This window comes from Pituophis catenifer, unplaced genomic scaffold (assembly GCF_029215685.1).
Source record: "Pituophis catenifer annectens isolate HBS135680 unplaced genomic scaffold, rPitCat1.0.hap2 SCAF_11, whole genome shotgun sequence".
Lineage (NCBI taxonomy): Eukaryota > Metazoa > Chordata > Lepidosauria > Squamata > Colubridae > Pituophis > Pituophis catenifer.
Genome location: NW_027256891.1, coordinates 11,395,617 through 11,421,373, shown reverse-complemented (window position 1 = coordinate 11,421,373; position 25,757 = coordinate 11,395,617). Strand labels below are relative to the sequence as shown.

Sequence of the window (25,757 nt, the reverse complement as noted above, 5' to 3'; positions counted from 1 at the left end):
CATGCCATTATGGACATAACATTCATATCAGTACACAAACAGTTCGGTAACACTCATTAAAGCAAAAGGAACAATAAGTGCAAGAAAAACATCACAACTGCATTATCAATTATTGATGGCAATAGCAATAGCACTTATATACCGCTTTACAGTGCTTTACAGCCCTCTCTAAGAGTCAGCATATTGCCCCCCAAAATTTGGGTCCTCATTTTACCTACCTCGGAAGGATGGAAGGCTGAGTCAACCTTGAGCCTGGTGAGATTTGAACTGCCAAATTGCAGTCAGCCGGCAGTCAGCAGAAAGTAGCTTGCAGTACTACATTCTAACCACTGCGCCACCACAGCTGATAAGATTTGCTTCTCAATAATGAGCTAAGCATCTAATTCTTCCTCCAAAATCTCATCAACAGGAGTGGGAACGAGAGATGTAATAAAGCTAAACAGGACTTACCAATAACATAAGCAAGCAACAAGGCCAGTGTGACTGTGATTGCTGTAGCACTCAAGGCAGTGCACTTCCAGTTGCAACATCTATAAGGCTTGTTGAAAGCAAAAGCCGGTCGTGAAAAAGTCGTTCTAGGAAGTGGTCTGGGAGGCGGTGAGTAAACTGTGTTAGAAGTCAGCGGATAGTTCTGACTGGCAGCACTGAAGATGGCTGAAGATCCAGATCCATGTTTAAACAGGAAATGTCTAGATAAAAGAAGACCAAGAGCTAAGTTGGAAAAACCAGTTTCACTTGCAGATAGAGGAAGGCAGAAAAAATACGGGGGGCATTTGCAGAGCCGGCCAACAATGAAACGTGTGTAATGACAACATCGTTGTGCAAATGCTGTGACTTCGGTATGCAAATCAGAAATGCAGATTCAAGTTCATAATCACAGCATTTAAATGATGATGTTATTAGGTCCAGTTTGCTGTCCATGGTGCTGGAAATACATTGCACAGGTCAAATGGTTTCACATAGAGAAAATGCACGGGAATATGAACTGCACATTCCTAGACATGTTCCCTTAATAGTTAATTTAATTCCATTCAATAGAGCTTACTAACAGAAAAATCTGTTTCTGATTGCATTTTTTAAAGTATAAAACACATCCTTTCCAATTCATTATGTATTTTTTAATAAACATAAGCTGCAGCCTATGTACACTGAGTATGCATTTTACTCTTTTCTTTTTAAATTAGATTTTGAGAAATCTGTTTAACTGGCATTAGACCAAATGCATATTTCACATTCCGTAGACTCTTTCATTCAATAAATTTTCATAAGGCTGTGTTAGAATTTATAAAACTTCCGATGCATCCATAGGAAGAGACAGATCCTTCTGGCTAGTGATGAACAGTCTTCAAACACTGGGCAATCTCATATTTGATAGCTCAAGTGTAATTTCCTCCATGGAAAAATAATTCCAAATTTCAAGAGACAATAATTGTTTATCAAACTTTAGCAATCAAGTCCTTTATTTATTTATTTATTTAATGTATGGCCTATAGGGAAATCTACAAAAGTCAGATTTCTGTGCAGTCCTGATAACCTAATTGCTAGTTCATTTTGTTTGGCATTTGCACGCCTATCCTTGCTGCACCACAGGGAGCAAACTAGCTTTACATCAGCTTTACACCACTAGTGGTGGTCAGGTTGCTGGCTCTTCTCAGTTCCTCTGCCGGTCTCATCTTGCCTTGTCTGGGCCAGGTCCAGAGCTGGCTTCCGCTCTCTTGCACACGCAAATGCAGCTAGGGTTTTCCCACCGAAGTGGTACCCATTTATCTACTCACAATATGCTTTCAAACTGCTGAGTGGGCAGGAGCCAGGAAACAAGCAACGGGTGCTCACTCCATCTTGCAGAGCTGGACTCAAACTGCTGGAGTGCAGGCCATTTCTGGCTGCTATTTCCAGCATCATTAAGCCACTCCGCCACTGCATTTTATTGAATTTCTTAATTTTAACTTGGACTTCTGTTTTAATGGTTTGTTTGTTCGGTTTTAATTGTTGTGAGCCGCCCTGAGTCCAGTGGAGATAGGGTGGCATACAAGTCCCATTAAATAAATAAATAAATAAATAAATAAATAAATAAATAAATAAATAAATAAATAAATAAATAAATAAAATAAAATAAAATAAAATAAAAAAATAAAATCTAATCAAGCCCTGCTAGAGCTCATATGAGAACACTGAACATCACAGAGAACGTTGCCAATTTCTGATTTCTTCTGTAATCCTTTCTCTAAGAGCGTCATGGGTGCGCTGTCCCTTTCAAGTGCCACAAGCTAACTGACCTCTAAACCAAGACTCCAGAATGCTCTTTATTCAATGAACGCAAATCATTTCCAATGATGAATTAATAACAATTACAAATCTTACAATAGAAAGGATGGTTGCTGTTGGTTTTCTTTTGCAGGACACTAATGGTGCAAGAGAATAGCACTGATCAAACCAGTGAGGAAATATTAAGTGCTTTATTTATACAGCATGTAACATTTCATCATATCTTTCTGCACAATCCATTCAATATATCTGCAGATGTGATCTAATCCTCAGGGCAGTTTTGGATTTCACCCAGAAGAAATGCCAACTGCTTCTTAATCTCCATGGTGGTACTCCAGCTGTGCTTCATGCTAGATTTACTTTTAGATGCTGATTTATTATCAATATGCTGTAAGAAGCATCTCATCAGTTTGAGAACATATGCATCTGTGGGCATGCAAATTCTAGGCATACACAACATGTTGACAATTTGCAGGGGTACAGTTTGAATGCGAGCAAGTGCCAGCTTCAACATCCCTTTTAATATTATTGCATAATAGATGCTAAGTTCTGAAGGAGTCCAACATATTTGGAAGTCACCAAATTCTGGAGGAAATTCTATTCTAAACATGTTTCTCTGAAATTATGTTGTGGATGTCTAGAAGTATATACTTTGTTTTATAATTTATAATAGTTACTATTTCTTTAAAAAAAAATTAAAGCAGAACACTGACTACCTTTACAGTACCTTCGGAGATAATGAAGGTATTTCCCTTCCCTTCCTAGCAAGCAGGTAACTGGCTGCTGCTGGATGGAGGGAGCAAGGGATTGCAAGAGTGGCTGGGAAACTGTCACAGAACAATCAAACTGAGCATCACGTAACTGCAGCTGCAGCTCAGGAGAGTTGAAGTCGCTACCACTTTATTTTTTTATATTCATCAATCAAATGTACGGTAATTTCCCCAAACTTTATTCTCTCTGGCATATGGAACCTGGATTTTGTTTGCATTCTGTAAATTAGCCCATTTGAGATACTTTGGTTCAAAAATTGTTGCCCTATTATGCACTGTTTTCCCTAGTTAAAATGATAGATACAAGAGTTTTAGTAGTATATACATTATGTTCAAAGTTTTCTGGCTTGTTTACATATTTACATCAAAATGTATCAAAGAGGTATTAAAATCTAGAATAGCCCTATAAACAGGGCTAACTAGATTTTGTCTTGGATTCCATTATTGTGAGATAATAACTCATAATAATGACAATGTTATTATGTAATCATGATAATGTTAATTAAAGCAATATTAAAAATAGAATCATTATCTACTGAGAGATCACAAGATGTTACTAACATTGTAAGGGGAAGTTCTCATCAACAATTTGGACAGGAAATTACTGGGAACTTAAGTGTGAGAAATACATGTAACAGAATATTAACTGCAGCTATTTGATTAATTATTTACCCAGTAGAGGTGTTTGTGTGTGTGTGAAGAAGTTAATATTGCATAAAGATTTAATCTATATTTTCAACAATTACCTTTGCAGTTTTGAAACCAACACATCCATTTACACACTAAAAGAGTGAATCTGGGTATTGAAATGTCAATATCTACATATTTTAATACATGAATTTTCTTTCAAAATCCATGAAAAAGAATTTAAACCTGCAGATATCAATGTGTTGAAAAACACAAGCCTTTGCTTTTTACCTGTTCCACTTTAATCAACGAGACTTAAAAGTTCTTAACTTCCGCTATATTATGCCTTATACTTTATTAATTTTATATATTCCCTTATATTTCACGGGATAGTTCAAAAACTACAAAAATGCCTAACAGTTATTGAAATACTCTAACTCACATTCTCGGGGAGAGTAAATCTCAACATTTCGAAGCATTAGATGCTTCATATTACAACCCTAAAACATTTATTTAAAAAGATATTAACTAATAATGGTAATTCCCAGGGGAAACTATATATATAAAAGCGAAAACCACTCACACCGTAATCACAAAATCTCCAGAACCGTAAAGCCTACAAACTTGAAATTTGCCACGTATGTTCCTCTTCGCTTCTAGGTGCTCACTAAGAAAGGATTTCTCAAAGTGACCATCAGAGCATTAGTATTTCCTACATTATTATTAACACACTCTGATGCTAAGAAATTCTACTCCCCTCCCAATCTGAAAAAAAATCTGTTTCAAATAAAAAACACAAGCAGAGGAGAGGAGTTTCACTTTCAGTTTTACTTTCACAGCAGGAAGCAGATTTACTACAGAACAGTTAAGCTCAGCCACGGCCAGACTCCTTCCTGTCTCCTTCTTGCTCACACAGCAAATACTGTTTCACTTTCCAAACAGCCCTCTGATGCTAAAAAGTTCTACTTCCCCTCCCCACCTCAAAATAAATCTGTTCCAAATGCAAAACACAAGCAGAGGAGTGGAGTTTCACTCTGTTTTACTTTCACAGCAGCAAGCAGCTTTACTACAGAACAGTTTAGCTAAACCATGCCCAGCCTCCTTCCTGTCTCCTTCTTGCTCACACAGCAAATATTGTTTGAGTTTCCAAACACCCCTCAACTCTCTCACACACTGACAGGATACTAGCCAGATGAATACCCATGGATGCTGGTAGACAAAGGCAGATTTTTAAGAAAGGATATTTCGAAATGACCATCAGATCATTAGTATTTCATATACAGTATTATATTAACACACTGTGATGCTATGGAGCTAGACATTCTACTCCCCCCTCCCAACCTGAAAGGAACTCTGTCCCAACTGCCAATTGCCTTATATTAACACGCTCTGATGCTACCCCTTCACTAAACCAGGCGTGGCCAGCGTGTGACTCATCTGGCCTGCGGGCTGGGACATTCTACTCCCCTTCCCCCTCTGTTCCAACTGCCAGTTGCATTATATTAACACACTCTGTTGCTACGGAGTTAAACATTCTACATTAAGTTTTAGGCTATAAGTGTCAATTTATCAACCCCGAGCACATAGTTTCGTAGCGAAGCACGGGCATCCAGCTAGTGATTCTATATTCTTGTGCATAGTTACTTAATTTTTGTAGGATACAGCTCTATATATTAACATATATAACACAAATGCATATAACTATACTGTTAACTTTATAAAAGTATACAAAAGTGAACCTATTGATCAAATAGCATTTATTCCATGTGGGATTTGTTGTAATGATGGCTTCATGAGAATGGATTTAAAAATTGAGGCACTGCTAATATAATAAAACTTGAGAAGTGGTTATTTTCTTTGATAAGTCACTCAGAAATTCTCAGAATGTAGCATTGAAACAGACATTGTAGGTCAGGTCTGTAATTCAGGGTTCCACAGTCACAGTAAGCCATTACCTAGACACTGTGGTTTATTCAGCATAGCATAATTAAATTAACTACAGTTTGGCCAGGTTGATGAGGTGCTTGTAATTTTGGTGGCTTCCTTAACACAGCAGGAATATGTGACATAAGATTTTGATCACTGATTCCTAGATCAAAAGGTTTTTATTTAGGCTTCCTTTGAAATTCAATGTAGAGAAAAGTAAATATACTTTACAGACTGGGTGAAACCAGGCTTAATAGCAGTAACTGTGAGAGGGATCTTGGAGTCTTAGTGGATAACCAATTAATATGAGCCAACAGTGTGAGGTGGCAGCCAAAAAAGCCAACACAATCCTAAATTGCATTAACAGAGGGGGTTCAATCAAGATCAAGTGAGGTACTAATATCACTCTATAAAGCCTAAGAATCCTGCATCCAGCTTTGGTCACCACACTATAAAAAAGATGTTGAGACCCTAGAAAAAGTGCAGAGAAGAGCAACCAAGATGATTAGGGAACTAGAGGCTAAAACATATGAAGAACGGTTACAGGAACTGGGCATGGCTAGTCTAGTGAAGAGAAGGACCAGAGGAGACATGATAGCAGCGTTCCAATATTTGAGGGGCTGCTACAGAGAGGAGGGGGTCAAGCTATTTTCCAAAGCACCTGAAGGCTAGACAAGGAATAATGGATGGAAACTGACCAAGGAGAGATTCAATCTGGAAATAAGGAGAACTTTTCTGACAGTGAGAGCAATCAACCAATAGAACAGAAATTGCCTTCAGAAGTTGTGGGAGCTTCATCACTGGAAGCTTTTAAGAAGAGACTGGACTGCCATCTGTCAGAAATGATGTAGCTACCTGCTTGGGTGAGGGGTTGGACTAGATGACCTACAAGGTCCCTTCCAACTCTGTTAATCTGTATTAGTAACAAAGTGGATTACGAGGAAGGAGGAGGAAGTCCATTCCAGAGGAGCAAGAGACAAGTCAGCCCAGATATTATGTGCGAGAGAAAGAGGATGAAGACACCCTAATACTGTAATTCCCAGAATACATTGTAGATATGAATAAGAGTCCTCAGTCTGATAAAATTTTGTCTATTGGTGGGAAGTAATAAAGAACTCAGTTTGGAAGAATCATCATCCATCATTCTTGGATTTGGGCCTGACATTCATGGGTTAATAAACTACCAGTGAATAGATAAGGGAAAGAAGTAATTTTGACTTTTAGATTGAAATATTTTTTTCTGTGTGAACGAATTCTTAACACATTTCTGTTCTCTGAACCTTTAGCAAAAGCATATATTCAGAAATATACTGATTTGTGATGTTCTCCAGAAAAGAAGCGCATCTGTATGAACTCATTCTACTTTATTGTAAGCTTACATTTCCAAAATCTTGCAAGTATGAAAGTACAGTTGATGGACGACTGCAATTGAGCCCAAAATTTATCTTGCTACGAGAGAGATTTGTTAAGTGAGTGTTGTCCCATTTTATGACCTTTCTTACCACAGTTGTTAAGTGAACCATTACAGTTAAGTTAGTAACCTGGTTGTTAAGTGAATCTGGCGTCCCCATTGACGTTGCTTGTCAGAAGGTCCCAAAAGGGGATCACATGACCCTGGGACGCTGCCACCGTCATAAATATGAACCAGTTGTCAAGGATCTGGATTTCGATCATATAACCATGGGGATACTGCAACGGATGTAAGTGTGAAAATGGTCATACTGCAACCATCATAAATGTGAGTCAGTTGTCAAACATCCAAATGTAAATCACCATCAAGATTGTATGGAGCAGGGATGATATGTAGTCATAATAACATTCCTTTCTCAGAGAGTCAAGGACATCTTGTCCTGCACCTGGACGGCTGGAACTGGGAGGCATCTCCAGTTGGGACGGTGCTTAGATTGGACCATGTGATGGACATGTGGATGCTGGGCAGGGACTTGAACTTTCCTTTGGGTGGGAAAAACCTGGAAGCTTTCAGATTCGGGTTTTCCCAGATGTGCCAATAGGACATCTCTAATAATATGGAACTTTGAGGAAACTCAAGCCTTTTCTTTCGTTGGGGGTGTTACTTGGAACCCTGATAAAGAGCCTATCACGGGTCTGGTTCCAACTACATTCCACCATATAACTTTCTCTTCAGGTTTCAAGCTTTCAGGCTGAATAATTAGGACAACTATTTCCAATTTGGTATTCTCCAGAAGCATTGGGCTTCATCTTCAGGGACCGTCTCAAATACCTGGAAGCTATTAAATAAAGGCCGGTCTAGACTCTTATGTAAAACTGCTCTCCAGAAACAATATTGAAAGCAGACTTTTGCAAAAAGAGGGGTTTAGATACGGTAGTCAGAGCTTTTGTTATATCTGAAGGATTTCCTTCTTGATTTTCACCACTTGAACCCTTATTAATTGTTCACGTTAATTGTTAATAGTGAGCCTGCTGTGAGGGCTTGCAATGCCAATTCTAGAATTTGATTCTCGTTTGCATCGGTTCTGTTTTATTTTTATTTATTAAATTTCTACGCCGGCCATCTCACCTTACAGGTAGTCCTCAAGTTATGACCACAATTGAACCCAACACTTCTGTGGCTAAGCGAGACATTTGTTAAGTGAGTTTGCCCCATTTCTTTCTTTCTTCCCATATTTGTTAAGTCAGTCCCTGCAGTTGTTAAGTTAGTAGGTTGTTAAGTGAATCTGGCTTCCCTATTGACTTTGCTTGTCGGAAGGTTACAAAAGATCATGCAACTGTCATATGACACTTTATCCCTCATAAATGTGAGCCAGTTGCCAAAATGCTAGGTTTGGTCATATGACTATGGGGATGATGCAACAATTGTGTGAAAAATGGTCATAAGTCACTTTCTTGGTGCTATTGTAACTTCAAATAGCCACTAACTGAAAATTTGTAAGTGGAGGAATACTTGGCACAATGGGGAAAAAATGGTTGACCTGAAATCTGATGGAAGGCATTTCTGAAAGAAAAAGCCAGCAAATCCCTCACTCACTTTAAGGAACCAACACCAGTAACAGAATGTGGAAAAAGGAGATTATGGTAAATTTTGTTTGGGCTTTCTTTCCCATTCCAAGAATTGTCTTAACAATTTTTTGGAGAAAAGATGGCAATTTGATTTTATTCCCCATTTTCTTCAAAATGTGGATACCTATTCTTCTGCTAACAAATGTCCAGAGTAGATTGCTGCCAGTCACATACCAATCAAACATGTTAATCAGAGGTTGTGTTTTTTTAAGAAGTCACAAAATTCTGAATATATTTGCCACTCAGGTGTGCACGCAATAACGAACAATAATTACAAAATTGATTCAGAATGATCCAGAACTGAACAACAACAGTTCAGGCATAGAAAAAAGCAGTGTAAAAATGACTAAGGAAGTGTGTCAATCAGAAATCAGTTCCATTTGTCCTTTTAAACCAGAGATTTTGAATGGGTCGATAAGAAATGGCAAATGGACTATTTTTAGAAAAGCTAAAATGGTCATTAAGCAAGGCCTCTCAAGGAACTGCTGGTTACAATTTGCTTTAAATTGCTAGTTCAACAAGAGTATTAGCATTCCTTTGCCAGGACAATGTTATTTATTTTCTGAGTATTAGTGCTGTAAAATGGTGGTGCTTAGATAGTAACAATAGTCTCATAAATCCAACCTTTATCAATCTGGATGAATACATGCAGAGTTGATAGCTCTATTTTAACACATCAATGATGCCTTTGCTATCTGTCTGATAAAATGGGGCAATCTTTATACAAGAGCAAAAATGCTGAAAATAGCAGTTCAGGAGTTTATATATGTAAGCATAGCTTGGAACACTTAAATATACAGTCTACAAACGCAGCAAAAATGAATAACAAAATCAACACTTTTTCCCTGCAAGTAGTGCCTGGAAGGGAAGAGATTCCAATTTATCCAACGGAACCTTTTTTCCCCCTTCTTCCATGGTTTACAAATATAACCTATTGGTAGATAAAGAAGCAACACACCGTGATAGAAAACTTTGCATTCCCTAATCCAATACAGGGGTGTTTTTTTCTGCTATTTTTCCTTCTTTCTCCCTGTTGCTCGTTATTGCAATTGGAAATCTCTGATAAACATGAGAACATAATTTAATATCACTTTATAATTTATATTATAAATATTTAATACCATTGATTTAATACCATTTAATACCACTTTATAATGCCATTGATTTAATACCATTTAATACCACTTTATAATGCCTTCATAAGGCCACACTTGGAATACTGCATCCAGTTTTGGTTGCCACGATGTAAAAAAGATGTGGAGACTCTAGATCTAGAAAGAGTGCAGAGAAGAGCAACAAAGATGATTGGAAGACTGGAGGCTAAAACATATAAAGAACAGTTGCTGGAATTAGGTATGGCTAGTCTAGTGAAAAGAAGGACTGGGGGAGACATGATAGCAGTGTTCCAATATCAAAGAGGCTGCCACAAAGAAGAAGGGGTCAACCTATTCTCCAAAGCACCTGAAGACAGGACAAGAAGCAATGGATGGAAACTAATCAAGGAGAGAAGCAACCTAGACTAAGGAGAAATTTCCTGACAGAACAATTAAGCAGTGGAATGACTTGCCTCCAGAAGTTGTGAATATTCCAACACTGGAAGTTTTTACAAAGAGATTAAACCATCTGTTATCTATGAAATTGTATAGGACCATGATGGCGAACCTATAGTATGAGTGCCACAGGTGCCTCTGGGCCCACCAGAAGTCGAGAAATGGGCCATTTCCGGCCTCAGGGGGGATGGGGAAGGCCATTTTTTCCCTCACCAGGCTCCAAGAAAGTCTCTAGAGCCTGGGGAGGGCAAAAAACAGGCCTATTGGGCCCACCGTGCCATCGCATGACAAAAGCAGGGGTTGCAAGGGGGGGGGGGGTCGCGCGTGCATGTGCGGGGCGGCAGAGGGCATTGAATTATAGGTGTAGGCACACATGCGCGCAACACCCCTGTGTTTCTCTCGCTTTTGGTATGCGATGGCAAAAAGGTTAGCCATCACTGGTATAGGATTTCCTGAGCAGTGAGACAGCAGGTTTCCTGAGCAGGGTTTTCCTGAGCAGGGGGTTGGACTAAAAGACCTCAAAGATCCCTTCCAACTCTATTATTTTGTTATTCTGTTATGAGGGGAGCAGGAAGTGACACTCATAGGAATATATAGCAGGAAACTCTTAAGCATGACAATCTGGGCATGAAACAGATGTATTTAACTCTTCAACATTGTTTTTGTGAATTAATTGCTCTTAATGTTTGTGCTATGGCAAGCCATAAGTCTTACACACCACTCTGGCAACATATGCCAATATTTTTTTTTTAAAAAAAAGCTCTTTTAACAAATCAGAAGAGTATTTATCACATTAAATACAATGGAATTCTGCAATATTTTATTATTTCAGAGCTTAAATATATATTTTGTAGAAAATTGCAATTCCTCTTGCAACAATTTCATTCATTCATTCATTCATTCATTCAATTTCTATATACTCAACTCAACCAGGTGACTCTGGGTGGTTTACAATTCAAAAATTATAATTAAAACATCTACAAAAGAAATAAGTATAAACAGCAACTGATAGTAATGCTATTAATGATTAAGCGACTAATAGTAAAGTTATTTGGCTCTAGAATTAAGTTAATTCATATCAATTATTAAAGAGTATGGTATGGTTATCATGATAACTCCAGGTTTTACAGGACTTATCATTCTTGTGATGACAAACAACTGGCAACAACTGCTATCTGTCAGAGGCTAGAATAGGTATAAATCAGGGGTGCTATTCTGCAAGTTCTGGAGAACCGGTAGCGGAAATTTTGAGAAGTTCAGAGAACCGGCAAATATCAACTCTGGCTGGCCCTAGAGTGGGGTGGGAATGGAGATTTTGCAATATCCTTCCCCCAAGAGTGGGGAGGGAATGGGGATTTTGCAGTATCCTTCCCCTGCCATGCCTACCAAGCCACATCACGCCCACCAAGCCATGCCCACAGAACCAGTAGTAAAAAATTTTGAATTCCATCACTGGTATAAATAATATTTTCCAAGTTAGGGAGCAGAAAGCAAGCCCCAGGAAGGGGAATGAGTGATTTGGCAATTCATTAAAAAAAAGTGATCTCAAAGATTTTCAGTCCATTGATTCATCTCCTTGGGCTGAGGTTGACAGTGGGAATAAGCCTCAGAAGATGGTGGCATCAGGTTACCTTGTCATGGCTCAGGAGTTAAACAAAGTCCAACTGGTTTAGTACCTGAATTGGAGGCCATAGAAAATTCTAGGACTAGGACATCAAAAAACATATCAGAAGAAGGCTATTAAATGGACTTTTGTAGCATAGGGCATGTCCAAGAGTCAAGCTTGACTTGAAGGAGACTCTTCCTTTAAGAGGAGAAATGGTAGCTTTGTGTCCATTGTCACCAAAAGTGGAGAATGCAAGGAAGTAAGGGACAAAAGCATCTATAAACACAGGAAAACCAGCAAAATGATGGGTTTTTTTCATACCCTGAAAGTTCTACTTATTCCAAAGGGTTTCAGATAAACTTTCCCACAGAAGATTATAAGTAAACAACGAAGAGTAAATAACTAAATATGTATTGTCTTCATAGAAAGAATGACCTCTCTCTCCCTCTGTGTATATATGGGTGGATGTATTAAGAAAACTAAGATCATGGCTCCTGGCCCTCTCAATTCCTGGCAAATAGACGGGGAAGAAATGGAGGTAGTGACATATTTTATTTTCCTGGGCTCTAAGATCACCACAGATGGGGACTACAGCCAAAAAATTAAAAGACACTTGCTCTTAGGGAGGAAACTGTGGCAAATCAAGATAGCTTACTAAAAAGCAGAGACATCACCCTGACCACAAAAATGTGTATAGTCAATGTATGGTTGTGAAAGTTGGACCATAAGGAGGAATTGAGGCATTTGAACTCTGGTGTGGGAGAAGACTCCTGCGAGTCCCTTGGACTGCAAGGCAATCAAACCGGTCAGTCCTAGAGGAGATCAACCCTGACAGCTCTTTTAGAAGGCCAGATCCTGAAGATGAAACTCAAATCCTTTGGCCACCTAATGAGAAGGAAGGATCGCTGGAGAAGAGCCTAATGCTGGGAACGATTGAGGGCAAAAGAAGAATGGGACGACAGAGAACGAGGTGGCTGGATGGAGTCACTGAAGCAGTAGACATGAGCTTAAATGGACTCCAGAGGATGGTAGAGGACAGGAAGGCCTGGAGGAACATTGTCCATGGGGTCACGATGGGTTGGACACGACTTCACAACTAACAACAACATAGGTACATTTTTTATACAGAAAATAAGAAATTATTTATTAGATTTATAAGGTTGACCATGTCAGATGCAGGAGTCTTTTGCCAATGCAAACAAATCAATAGGTATTTAAAATTACTGGGATATTTCTTGTAAAATTACCATATCCTCAATCCATAGAATCCATGTGTTCTGTGTTGACTTTGTAAGTAACGTTTCACCCAAAGCTTAGCTTGTTTTAGATATTATTTTTACAATATTTTTCCTTCTTCAATTTTCAGTTTGATAAGTTTGTATATGAAAATGCAATGATATGGTTGCTACTTTTAAACTGCCGTCAATAGTATGCCTTTTGTTTTCTCATTGTAGTTTTCTTGTGAAAGGATTTTCTAAGTAACACAAGAATAACTGAGGACTCTAAAAAAAAACCTGTGGAGTTGATTTGTTTTCCTTGTAACAAAATGGAGGTAGTTTTTTTAAAAAGTCAAACCCGGTCTAGGTATATGAATTTGAAAGGATTTGATTGAAAACAGCAGTGCTACGTTAGTCTACCTTTTCTCTTACCTACCATACAAGACAATGGAGAACTGTTTATTTCCAGTTTTAAGTCTCAGTAATTGTCTGCATTATTTTACCAACAGTTTCTCTCTTTATGCCTTTGCCTCCTTTAGAGATAATTACGCCAGAAACAGTTGGAATTTTAAAGCATATTTTTCTCTGAACTCCAGTTTTCAGTTCAAGCCAACTTTAAGCTTTTATGTATTAGCAAATTATGTTTGAGCTTAACATATGTGTTATTCCTAGCCTGTACCTCTCTAAATGATGATGTTGATGACCACATGAACACCATCAGTGAAATATCTTTCATGCTAGTCTGGGGAATAAATACAAAAACCTGGAAACTGCAAGAACAATTTCCAACTCTTATGTACAATGAATTTGTTCAGATGGAGTCTCTTTGATTGATCTGAAATCTTTCTTCCCAGAAACATCTCATCCCGTGGACCAAGTTCCTGTTTATGAGCTAAAGCTATCAAGTGAGTCTCTGTTTTGGTAAGGACCAGCTTCTCCCTGCCCCTCCTTCCAAGAAAGTACGGAACTCTTGAGAACTTTGTGTTTCAAAAGGAGCCTTTTATTGAAAGGGATGAAAGCAAGTCAAAACTCAAAGCAGGCTCTGGGGTCCCTCAGGGCATGCAGTTCAGGATAAAGGAAATTAGGAACCCCCTCCCCACCATCCGATGTGGATTCTGACCAATCCATCATTGTGAAGATGAATTGTACCAGCCTCTCTGAGAAACAGATAAGAAGAGCTTCTCAGGGTCATCTTACAATCCACTCGTTCCCCACTTCCCTTTCACTTCCCGAGGTGTGAGAATTCTCCAGGCATTCCTGGCTACAGGCAACAGTTATAAATCAGGTTAAAGTTTATACAAAGAAGACCAGACAGGAAATTGGATACTTAGGACACATAGGAAAATAACTAAATGTGATAACTCCAAATCCCCACCCACCCCTTCTTCCACAAAGAATGGCAGATACACAGATCTGACCATTTCTTTTGCCTCTTTGCTTTCCTCTCTATTTCTTTCCCACAGTCTCCTTCTCCTCATAGTAGTAGTAGTAGTAGTAGTAGTAGTAGTAGTAGTAGAAGATATATAAATCAAATTAAAAAAAAAAAGAAGAAGATGAAGAAGAAAAAGAAATAGACAAATGATAGAGAGACAGATAATAAACACAGAGAGATAGAGGGAGATGGATAACTAGATAGATAGATGATAGATGATAGATAGATAGATAGATAGATAGATAGATAGATAGATAGATAGGAGAGAGATATGGATGGATGGATGGATGGATGGATGGATGGATGGATGGATGCTCCCTGAGCTTGGTTGTTTTCTTGCAGACAGATATCAGTGACAGACAGATTCACAGATGATAGATAGGTGATAGGTAGGTAGGTAGGTAGGTAGATGGATGTGTTCCTTGGTGCTTCCTGGGCTTGGATGTTTCCTTGCAGACATTTCATTACCCAAACTTGGTAACATCATCAGTGCTAGATAGGTATCAATGTTACATAGATAGATAGATAGATAGATAGATAGATAGATAGATAGATAGATAGATGGATGGATGGATAGATGGATGGAGGGATGGAGGGATGGGGAGGGAGGGAGAGAGAGAGAGAGAAGACAAATAGATAAATAGAATGAACTACTCAAATGACAACTTGCTCTAGCATGAATGCTTAAGTCAGAGGGAAAGCCAATACATTTATCAACTGAAAAAAAAAAATGAGTTTGACGGGGTAATGATCAGGTTTAATGGTCCTGCTTTAGAGTAGAGATTTCTGAACTATTTTCAGTCTCCTTCTTCCAACGGGGCACCATGAAAATCTCAATACCAGGATTGTCAGATGGAGCTTCTAAGTCTCAGCATGCCTTTTAAAAAGGTGATGTGCCCCAAGTGAGGTTAGAGTTATTGTTTAATTAGACAGAAAATGCCACGTACGAGAAGCATGTCAGAATAACACATATAGAGCCAAAAGCAGTGCAAAATTAAGCAGCGCCATCATTTTTATTTCAAAATAGGAAAGTAACGACTCATTAAGTGTCACATCTGCCTGATAATTACCTTCAAAATTTCTAGTTCAGGAGTGTGTTGCCACTGTCTAAGTTGTTTTATTTTCCCTAGGAAATAAATCACTTGATGTTTCATTTTATACACTCAATCCTGGCCATCAGTCTGGTACGGCAATGGATTTTGGAGAAGATCAGACCCATCACATAATTCCCAGTCAAGCATAAAATATATAGTTTTATATAACTGCACTTACCTTGGGCCACTTCTCTAGTGAATTAGGACTCTCATAGAATATGATGGGCGAGATGTTGATGGTTATTTTTTTTAAAAAAATGTAGTAAGTCAATGGGGGTGGGGCAGTGGTGAAATGTAAAATTTGTTTCTACCAGTTCTGTGGGTGTGGCTTGGTGGTGGTGGGGTAATATGATTGAGTGGGCATGACCAACTTTTTTTTTTTTTTTTACATTTAAAACCATTTTTTCTACAACCTCTTCGGCTGAAGAGGTTGTAAAAAATGCTTTTAAAAGCCTGTGGCGATCCCAGCTGACTTGCCTGATCAGCAGAGGCTTTTTTTTTTTTAAGAAACATTTTTTCTACAACCTTTTCAGCCGAAGAGGTTGCAGAAAAAAATGCTTTTAAAAGCCTCTGACAATCAGGCAACTCAGCTGGGATCATCAGAGGCTTTTAAAAGCATTTTTTCTACAACCTCTTCGGCCAAAGAGGTTGTAAAAAAAATGCTTTTAAAAATAAAAAAAGAAAAGCCTCTGATGATTGTGCAGCTCAGCTGGGCATGGGGGGGGGGGGCAGGGATTTTTGCTACTGGTTTTCTGAATCACCTGCCACCATCACTACCGGATCGGATGATCTGGTCCGAACCAGGAGCATTTCACCCCTTGGGGTGGGGGTGCACACACACATTTGTGTGCATGGCTTTGAGTTAGTCCTAACTATAAAGACATGTTCCTGCAATTTTCATGACAACATTTTTGCAAGTGGTTTGTTGCTGCCTTCTGCCTCGCACTGAGAAGCTGCGACTGACCCAAAGTCATCCAGTTGGCTTCCGTGGCCAAAGGCAGGAACACAACACAGATTGTCCAATTCCTAGTTCAGCACCTCAAGTACAACTGATTTGAAACCACAATAGCAAAACTAGGAACAGTATTCTTGATTGGTTCAGCCATTCCCATGGCTATTGCTATCTTAAAGATTTCCTGTGTCGTCAACACATTTGCCCATAACTGGCAAGTCAGAATTCTGAAGGATATTTTAGCACTACATCTACACAAGTCTTCAAAATACAATCCAATTCTCTTCCATTCAGAAGGAAGTTGTTGTGGCCTGTTGGTCGCTGGCCCCTCCAGAAGCCGAATCAGAGGAGGAGGAGGAGGAGGAGGAGGTGGTGGTGGTGGTGTGGGAGCCAGGATCAGCATCAAGTCAACCTGGGAGCTCCAAGGGGGAAGAGGGAATGGAGCTGGCAAAGAGAGAGACAGAGGCTGGGCTATCCATCAGCTCTCAGATGGAGAGTCAACAGCCCCCAGGTGTGGACGTGGCTGATGAGGAAGAGGAGGAACAGCTGGGTCCAGTGGCTGATGCATGGATGCGCAGAAGGTAGAGGAGAGGAGAGCAGTGGAAATCTATGGGCCGATCCTTGGAAAGGAAGAGCCACCACTGCTAGCGAGGCCCCACCCTAGCTCTGGGAATAAAAGGCAGGGGGCAGGGATGAATAGATGTGGCAGACAACTATTCATCTCCCGGACGAACGGACTTGTTAGACTGCGAGAGAAACTTTTTGCCGGGGCTGCCAGCACTCCTAATAAAGAAATCTTTTGAGTTCATGTCAGAGGGTTTATCGTGTTTGGGAAACTGGGTCAGAACAGAAGGTTTACTGTTCTGTAGGAGTTTCTCCCAGGCAATTGGCTAGCGACTAAGGAAATGGAATGACAATCAGTGACAACTGATGGTTTAAAGATCCTATAAAGACAATAAGCCAGAGTGGACGAGTGGCTCCGTTGCCTGAGCCTGGGCTATCGACAGATGCAGACTCTGAGAGTGAGGAAGAGGAGTTGGCAAGGCCTCCCTCTCCAGGACCCTCCTCTCTGGCAATGCCTCCGGAGGACACCGAAGGCCAAAAGATAGGCTCAGAGCCAAGCACGTCCCTGCAGCCACAGGTGGACAGCGACGAAGGAGATAAGTGCTGGCTGGACCCTCGCCAGAGGCGCAGGGAGAAGCGTGCGCAGCAGAGGGGAAGGCGTGCCAGAGATTAGCTGAATCACTGGACCACACCCCACAGGGTATAAATGTGGGTGTGGTGGCTGGTTCAGTTTGTGACGAGCAAAAACTAGAAATAATCCATGATCTCTGCGTTACTGGACTTTGCCTGCTTTATCGGACTGCATTTGGATTAATCCTTGTATTGTTGAAAACTCTGCCTGTTTTATCGGAATGCTGGCAGTCTAATCTTTGTTTTGTGTGAGTAAAGTCTGAATTGGCAGCTAGGCACTGGGTTGCTGCCAGCTTTATTTTCAAAGAATTTTGTCGTGTGGCTTATTAACTCTGGGCCGTCTGTGGGGGTGCGTAAGTGGAATGGGGACAGAACAACAAGGCAAATCATATGTGCCAACCACACATGCGTAGGAGAATGGAGACAACAGAATCTGAGTTCTTTGTTCTACAGCATGTGGGGTGGGGGGGGAATAAATTTATACAGGTAGTCCTCAACTTACAATAGTTCATTTAGTGACCATTCAAAGTTACAACGGCACTGAAGAAAGTGACTTATGACCATTTTTCACAGTTATGACCTTTGCAGCATCTCCATGATCATGTGATCAAATTTCAGATGCTTGGCTACTGGTTCATACTTATGTCCTGGGGTCATATGATCACCTTTGGACGCAAAAATCAATAGGAAAGCCAGATTCACTTAACAACCAGATTATTAATTTATCAACTGTAACGATTCGCTTAACAACTGTGGCAAGAAATATTGTAAAATGGGACCAAACTCCCTTAACCTATGTCTCACTTAACAGGAGAAATTTTGGGCTCAATTGTGATCATAAATTGAGGACTACCTGTATAAAGTGGCAAGAAGAACGTGCAAAATTGAGCTTTTTCTTTATCCTTTATTGTCTGACATTCTCCCTGCAGCTTGTCACAATCGTTATCTTCTTAAAACAGTTGTGACATTGTGTTTAAGAACGAGATGGTCTTGGTATCATCAATAGGATTGGAAGAGGTTAGGCAAGACTTTGCTCCAGGATGTTAATTGTCTTCAAAGTTAGGGTGGATAATGGCTGAATTAGAGCTTTTTCTGTTGCTGGACCTTGTTTATGCGTTTCTACCTGGAGAGAGATGGGCTACTTTCTATCGCTCTTTAAGTATTAGTTTAAACACATTTTATTATCCCAAATGTTCAAAGGACAGAAAAGCTCTCCATGTATTTGTTCATTAATGCTGCCTGCCTGTATTTATGTGCTATGATGTTACAGTTTTTAAATCTGCTCTGCTAACATTTTTTTTTTCCATTTCCCTTGCATCTTTTTTTTAAAAAATACCTTTGCTATTAAGGATTATCCCGATGCTACGATTTCCTTCTCTTGTTATCCTGACCACCTGGTGCCCCTCTTTAAATCCTTGCATTGGTTTCCTGTCTATTTCAAAGCTTGTAAAAGGCTTTATATCCCTTATCTTCAAAACCATCGTCCATGAGATAAAGCTTCCCTGCATCCTGAAACAAACCAAGGTTTTCAGTTTCCCCTTTCTTATGCCTCTATAAGAAGATAGCGCTTCCGTCTTCCAAATTCCTTTTTAATACTCGGCTAAAGTCAGCTTTCCCCGAAACGAGTTGGGAGCCAGCGAAGCCAGTGTTATGATTAAGCAAAGAGAAACAATTACTGCAGGCTACTAATGTTAAATGATGGGCAGCAAAGAACTGGAAGAGAATGTTATGCATTATGCCTTTTATGCTCCATCCCCTAAGCTAGCCAGTTATCTTTGAAGCAATGGAGGATCTTGCTTCATCACTAATGCTAAACCAAGCATCCATTCCGAGGCTTTTATACAATAAATGGAAAGGGCACCATCAAAATCTTTCCTTCTATAAAGAGTCAGTTTTGGGTTTTCTCTGAAAACACAGTTCTAAACTGGTATACTGCTCAAAAAAAATAAAGGGAACACAAGCAGAAGGCATCCGGGATCTGAATGAATGAAATAGCCTTATTAAATACTTTGTTCTTTACGATGTCAGCACTTCAAGCTGCATTCACTCTAGTGCTGACATAAGAAGAAGAAGCGGAGGCGTCTGGAAAGGGATGTTTGACTTTTCACCTGCTTATTTTCCCTGGAGATAATATCCCCTAGGGCCTAGGAGATGGGATGGGAGGGGGGAAATTCCTTTGAGCTGGAGCAGTAGATTAGGGGTAGAATGACTTGGATGATGGCCAATGAGTGCAGGGGAGTGGGGAATGGAAAGGGAGGGTTTTGGGTCTGGAAGTCAGTTTTGGCTTCGATGGAAGCCGGATTTAGAATGTCGTGCTTAATAAATAGGAGTTTTCCTTCAAAGACTTTGTTTGAAATGCAATTTATTTGAGACGACCTCGAAACCTGACATACATACAGTAGTTTATACACTGCTCAAACACCCAAAGGGAACACAAAACTACTGTATGTAACGAACAAAGTATTTAATAAGGCTATTTCATTCATTCAGATCTCGGATGTCTTCTGCTTGTGTTCCCTTTATTTTTTTGAGCAGTGTATTTGTCCTAACTTGGCAACTTTAAGATGTGTGGACGTCAGCCTCCCGAATTCCAAATTCTGGAATAATCAGGGAACTGAAGTCCACACCTTATTTAATTTGTATCCCGCCTTTATTATTTTTACAAATAACTCAAGGCAGCCGAACGTACTTAATATTCCTTCCTTCTCCTCTTTTCTCCAAAACAACAGCCCTGTGAGTTGGGTGGGGCTGAGAGTGTGTGACTGGCCCAGCTGGTTTTTATGGCTAAGGTGGGACCTGAACTCACAGTCTCCTGCTTTCTAGCTGGTGCTTTAACCACTAGTCCAAATGGGCTCTCGTATATCTTAAAACATTATGCCTGATGAGCTCCGGGAGTTGAAGTCCACACAACTTAAGGTTGACGAAGTGGAAAAACACTGGTCTAGACCAAGAGAAGTGGGTGTGGGTGCCTTCCAGAGGTTTTAAAAGACAGCAATATCAAGGAATATAAATCCTTCCATTCCTCACTATCCTCTCAGAGCTGAAGAAGCTTCTTGGATGAGAAGCGAAACGTCTTCAAAGAAAAAACAAGGAAGTCCAGTTGCCTCCTGAAAAAGCACCTTTGGGACAACCATGGCCTGGATGGCTGAGAATCTCTACAGACTTTTAACTATACAATTTGTGATGAACACCCTTCGAATGGTGGTGTTCTGCCCCAGCTCCAGATTCCCGAGGATATTGACACACACCAACGGTCCTTATCAAATTTATTAAGTAGCAAGGATAAACCAAAGTCCGGCAAAGGTTGGCAACCAGCCCAGAAAACAAGATACGATAAGACTTTTCCAAAAATGCTCTGATGATAATTACAAGTTGTTTCCAGCAAGAAACTTACTAACAGCGTGTGACTTAAATAGGCTAAGGGAGTGGCCAATTATCTTCAAGCCTTACTCTCGAGGAGACCTCCTCCTCCTGAGTAGCCACTCCTGCCTTTTGGCAGCCCTGCGTGCTCGAGCATTGAGGAGAGGCTCCTCCACTTCGCTCTCTCCACTTGAAGGAGCCTCTGGAGGTTCTGAAGGCCCAGGCTGAGTCTCTGCCTCTGGCACCACATCCTCTTCAGCCTCCTCACTGTCCGATGTGAGTGCCGGCTGCGCAGGCTGCTGGCAAGACACCACACCAGCCTCCTCGTCGTCGGGATCAGCCACAATCGACGCAGGCCACTGGCGGGCCACAACAGGTGTGGGAGTAGGAATGGATTTCCAGAGGGAAAAAATTGCAGACTAGAGGAACCATTTGCACTACTCAGGTGACCCTGAGGACACAGATAAGCTTCCAAGTGCTTCCATGACTCTCTAAATGGATGCAAATGACCAGCTGTCTGCAAGGAATATAAATCCTTCCATTCCCCACCATCCAGTCAGAGCTGAAGAAGCTTCTTGGATGAGAAGCGAAACATCTTCAAAGAAAAAACAAGAAAGTCCAGTTGCCTCCTGAAAAAGCACCTTTGGGACCAAGACCCGATGGCCTAGAGGTGGAGCTCTTGCCTCACAATCAGGAGGTTGTGAGTTCGATCCTAGGTAGAGGCAGATGTAGGGTCTGCTGCTTGGGCAGGGGGTTGGACTCGATGACCTCCAAGGTCCCTTCCAACTCTGTTAATCTGTTAAATGACCTGGATGACTGAGAATCTCTACAGATTATCAACCTGCAAATTCACTCTGATGGTTAAAAATCATAGATTTATAAAGCTGGAAGGGACCAAGTATCATACAGTCTGTCCTAGATACAATATTTTCCTACCCTAACAAAGATGATTAATATATAGTGGATGTATTTTTTTTTTCTGTTTCCTATCCTACTGTCAATTCCCTCTTTTTCTGCTACTTGGTGGCGCAGCAGACTAAAGCACTGTTAAGTAATACCAGCTGCCTGCAATTACTGCAAGTTCAAATCTCACCAGGCTCAACTGGTGAGACTGAGTCAACTCACCAGTTGACTCAGCCTTCCATCCTTTCGAGGTAGGTAAAATGAGGACATTGTGGGGGCAATAAGCTGACTTTGCATAAAAAAGAACACCGCTTGGGGGGGCCCGAAAGCCCTACTAAGCAGGTATATACAAAAGTATGAAGGCTATTGCTTAATGCATTGTAATCCGCCCTGAGTCTCCGGAGAAGGGAGGCATATAAATCGAACCAATAAATAAATAAATAAATACTTCCTTGAATCTATATTAGAGTATAACCCATTTAGTCCAGGAATTATTTAGACATGTGATCTTTTAAAAAAAATAATACCTTGTGATAAAACCATGTGAAAATACTTAATAATAATGATAGATATCATGAGCCATGCTGAATATCATCAGAACTGTAGGATGGAGTAGGAACATATTAAAGTGATTATAAAAACAAATGAAATCAGTTGGAAGAAAAACAGCCCTGACCTGATTTTATTTTTTTAAAAAATAAATATTTAATATTTTAATATATCTAAAGCTAACGGTAACCAATCCGTTTTAAGAAGTAGATTTGGTTCCCTAGGAGCACACAACATGTACATTCTGAATTATCTCTCTTCTGTATTAAGAGGGGGACAGAAATAAATGCCTTTAAATCTTCTTTGAGATTACAAATCATCCAAACAGACCCTAAAAAAAATAAAAAAAAATACCCAGCTTATAGCTATTAGATAGATTTCAGTTTATTACACAACAGAGATTTAAAACAGTAAAACAGCTGCCATCCCATGTGTCTGATGGTGTAAGGATCCTGCCCACCCCTCCCCCAGCCTCCCTTTCTTCCTTTTCATTCAGTTCGGCGGTTCGAATCCCTAGTACAGGTCTCCTGGGTGAGTAGGGGGTTGGACTAGATGACCTCCAAAGGTCCCTTCCAACTGTGTTACTGTTAAAAAGCTATCCAAAAGGGGGGAAAAAACACCTGTCTTCAGATCAATTGTTAGGGTGAGTCTCATTTAATCATTTTTAGAAGAAAAAAGAGAGACTATTGCTTAACGCATTGTAAGCCGCCCTGAGTCTCCGGAGAAGGGCGGCATATAAATCAAATAAAAAAAAAAAAACTTTGTTTATGTTCAAGTAGAAAAAAACAAAAAAAAAACATCCACCTCCCCCACAAACACACTCTAAGCATTCTGCTTAAGCAGAAACTATAGAGGCAGCCTCTGGAAAGAGATTATAGGTTATCTAAGGTGACTCAGATGATCAAGTAATAGATAATGCTATTTTTGCTCTATAATGTTGGATTAGACCAGGAGTCAGCAACCTGTGGCTCTGGAGCCGCATGTGGCTCTTTCACCCCTCTACTGCGGCTCTCTGTCACTCAAAATACGCGTCACAACCACCAAAGTGCGACACCCGCCGGCATGTGATTTATTGAGTTTTTCAACCCCCGGTAGGCCAACCATGGATAAATCCAAGAAAAGAAAAGTTTCAGAAGAAAACAGAATGTTTTAATTCAACTACATAAGCTAGTTTTGTAGCCGTTCAGGAAATAGTCAGGCATGGGAAGGGTTTTGTGGCTCCCGGTGTTTTCTTTTTTGTGGGAAACGGGTCCAAATGGCTCTTTGGGTGTTTAAGGTTGCAAACCCCTGGATTAGATTTAAGGAAGCCAATCTCATCTTTGCAAAACAAACCTAAAATGTATTGGATAACCACCAGCCTCTCTTGGTCTGATTCATCTCAGAGGCCTGATGTGAAGCTGAGTTTGCGATGGAAGAAGGCAATCGTCTCTTCCGCCTTAAATTTAAGGCCAGACTTATGATTAGGTTAAGTGCCTTCCTTAAGGAAGGAACAGAAGATGGGGCAAGATGGTAACTGATGGAGAGTCTCCATTATCCAGGTATGGTTGCCCAAAGGTGCTTTTTTAAAAAAAAAGACAAACTGGACTTAAGAACTGAAGAAGTTTCTTGGATGAGAAGCAAAACGTCTTCAAGGAAAAACAAAGTCCAGTTTGCCTTTTGGGGAAAAAAAAAAGAACCTTTGAAGGATTCTTGGTGGTCTCTGAGCTTGGTTGATAATGAAAAATCTGCAAGAAAACAACCAAGCTCAGAGACCACCAAGAATCTTTCAAAGGTGCTTCCCCCCCCAAAAAAAATGCAACTGGACTTAAGTTCTTAAGAAGCTTCTTGGATGAGAAGTGAAATGTCTTCAACTACTCCTCATTTCAACCCTACAAATATTCTCCTTTATTGGTAAGATGGTAAAGGTAAAGGTTCTCTTCGCACATATATGCTAATCGTTCCCGACTCTAGGGGGCAGGGCTCATCTCCATTTCAAAGCCGAAGAGTCAGCGCTGTCCAAAGACGTCTCCGTGGTCATGTGGCCGGCATGACTCAATGCCAAAGGCGCACAGAACGCTGTTACCTTCCCACCAAAGGTGGTCCCTATTTTTCTACTTGCATTTTTTACGTGCTTTTAAACTGCTAGGTTGGCAGAAGCTGGGACAAGTAACGGGAGCTCACCCCATTATGCGGCACTAGGGATTCGAACCGTTGAACTGCAGACCTTTCGATCGACAAGCCACCACAGCCTCTTTTAAATTATTAAATGGTAACTGCCCACCAATTATCCTGAGCTCTATAAGCTGGTTGTCCCCTACTACTATAGTTGCAATAAACCACAGATCTTTGCATTCAGACATTATGTGGTTTGTTATTTGCATGCTTTTGTAAATGAAAAGAAGTAACATCAACATTTCACTCAGTTTACTGATATTTGGTAAGCACCTGCCTATTAAAACATCCACTGTATAATATTTCTACGAAGTCACTCAATGTACGAAAAATGGGTGTTATTGTCATGATCTAGGCAAAGATAAGGCAATGACAGAGAATAGTTAAAAATATGTGTTGGAGAGTTTAATTCTCCAAATTAGCGGTTTGGGTTTGCAAAGGCTTTCTTGCCATACTAAATATTGCTTGATCAATGACTGTAATAAAGAATATTTATCTATCTAGCATACTAAGTAACATCATAAGTGCAGGAGATAAAACTCCAACAAGCTGTTTGCTGAGAACCATTAGAAATAACTTTTATTCACACCTGGCTGCTTGCAAGCTGTGGATGGTAGTTTATTTGCATATTTTTAACTTTGTTTGTGATGTTCTAGCTAGCTTGTTATAGTGGTTAGGATACTGGCCTAGAAACCAGGCGATTGGGAGTTCTAGTCCTGCTTCTGGCATGAAAGCTGGCTGGGGAACGTTGGGCCAATCACCAGGAGACAGTGAGTTCTAGTCCTACCTTAGGCATGAAAGCCAGTTAGGTGATGTTGGGCCAATCAGCAGGAGGCCATGAGTTCTAGTCTCGCCTTAAGCATGAAAGCTGATCAGCTTAGATGAGTTACTCTCTTCCAACCCAACTCATGTTAAATGGTTGTTGTGGGGGAAAAAAGGAGGCAGAAGGAGATTTATGCATGTTTGCTTCCTTGAGTTACTTACAAGGTAATAAAAGCTGGATGAGCATCTAAAAAACAAACAAACAAATATGCTAATTAAAAGGTCAATTAATGGGTGATAAGAGAAGACCAGGGTTTACAATCTTTGTTTCTTGAGATGGTATATTTTGGTAAATACACC

General features: G+C 40.2%; 1 protein-coding gene across 1 annotated transcript in view; it reads right to left on the bottom strand.

The window, feature by feature from the left end:
• The window catches only part of TENM1 (teneurin transmembrane protein 1), a 349,073-nt gene that overhangs the window by 185,064 nt on the left and 138,252 nt on the right, over positions 1–25,757 (bottom strand). Inside the window, 1 exon segment of the mRNA XM_070952054.1 lies at positions 451–689. Within this exon segment, the coding sequence (XP_070808155.1) occupies positions 451–689 (239 nt within the window).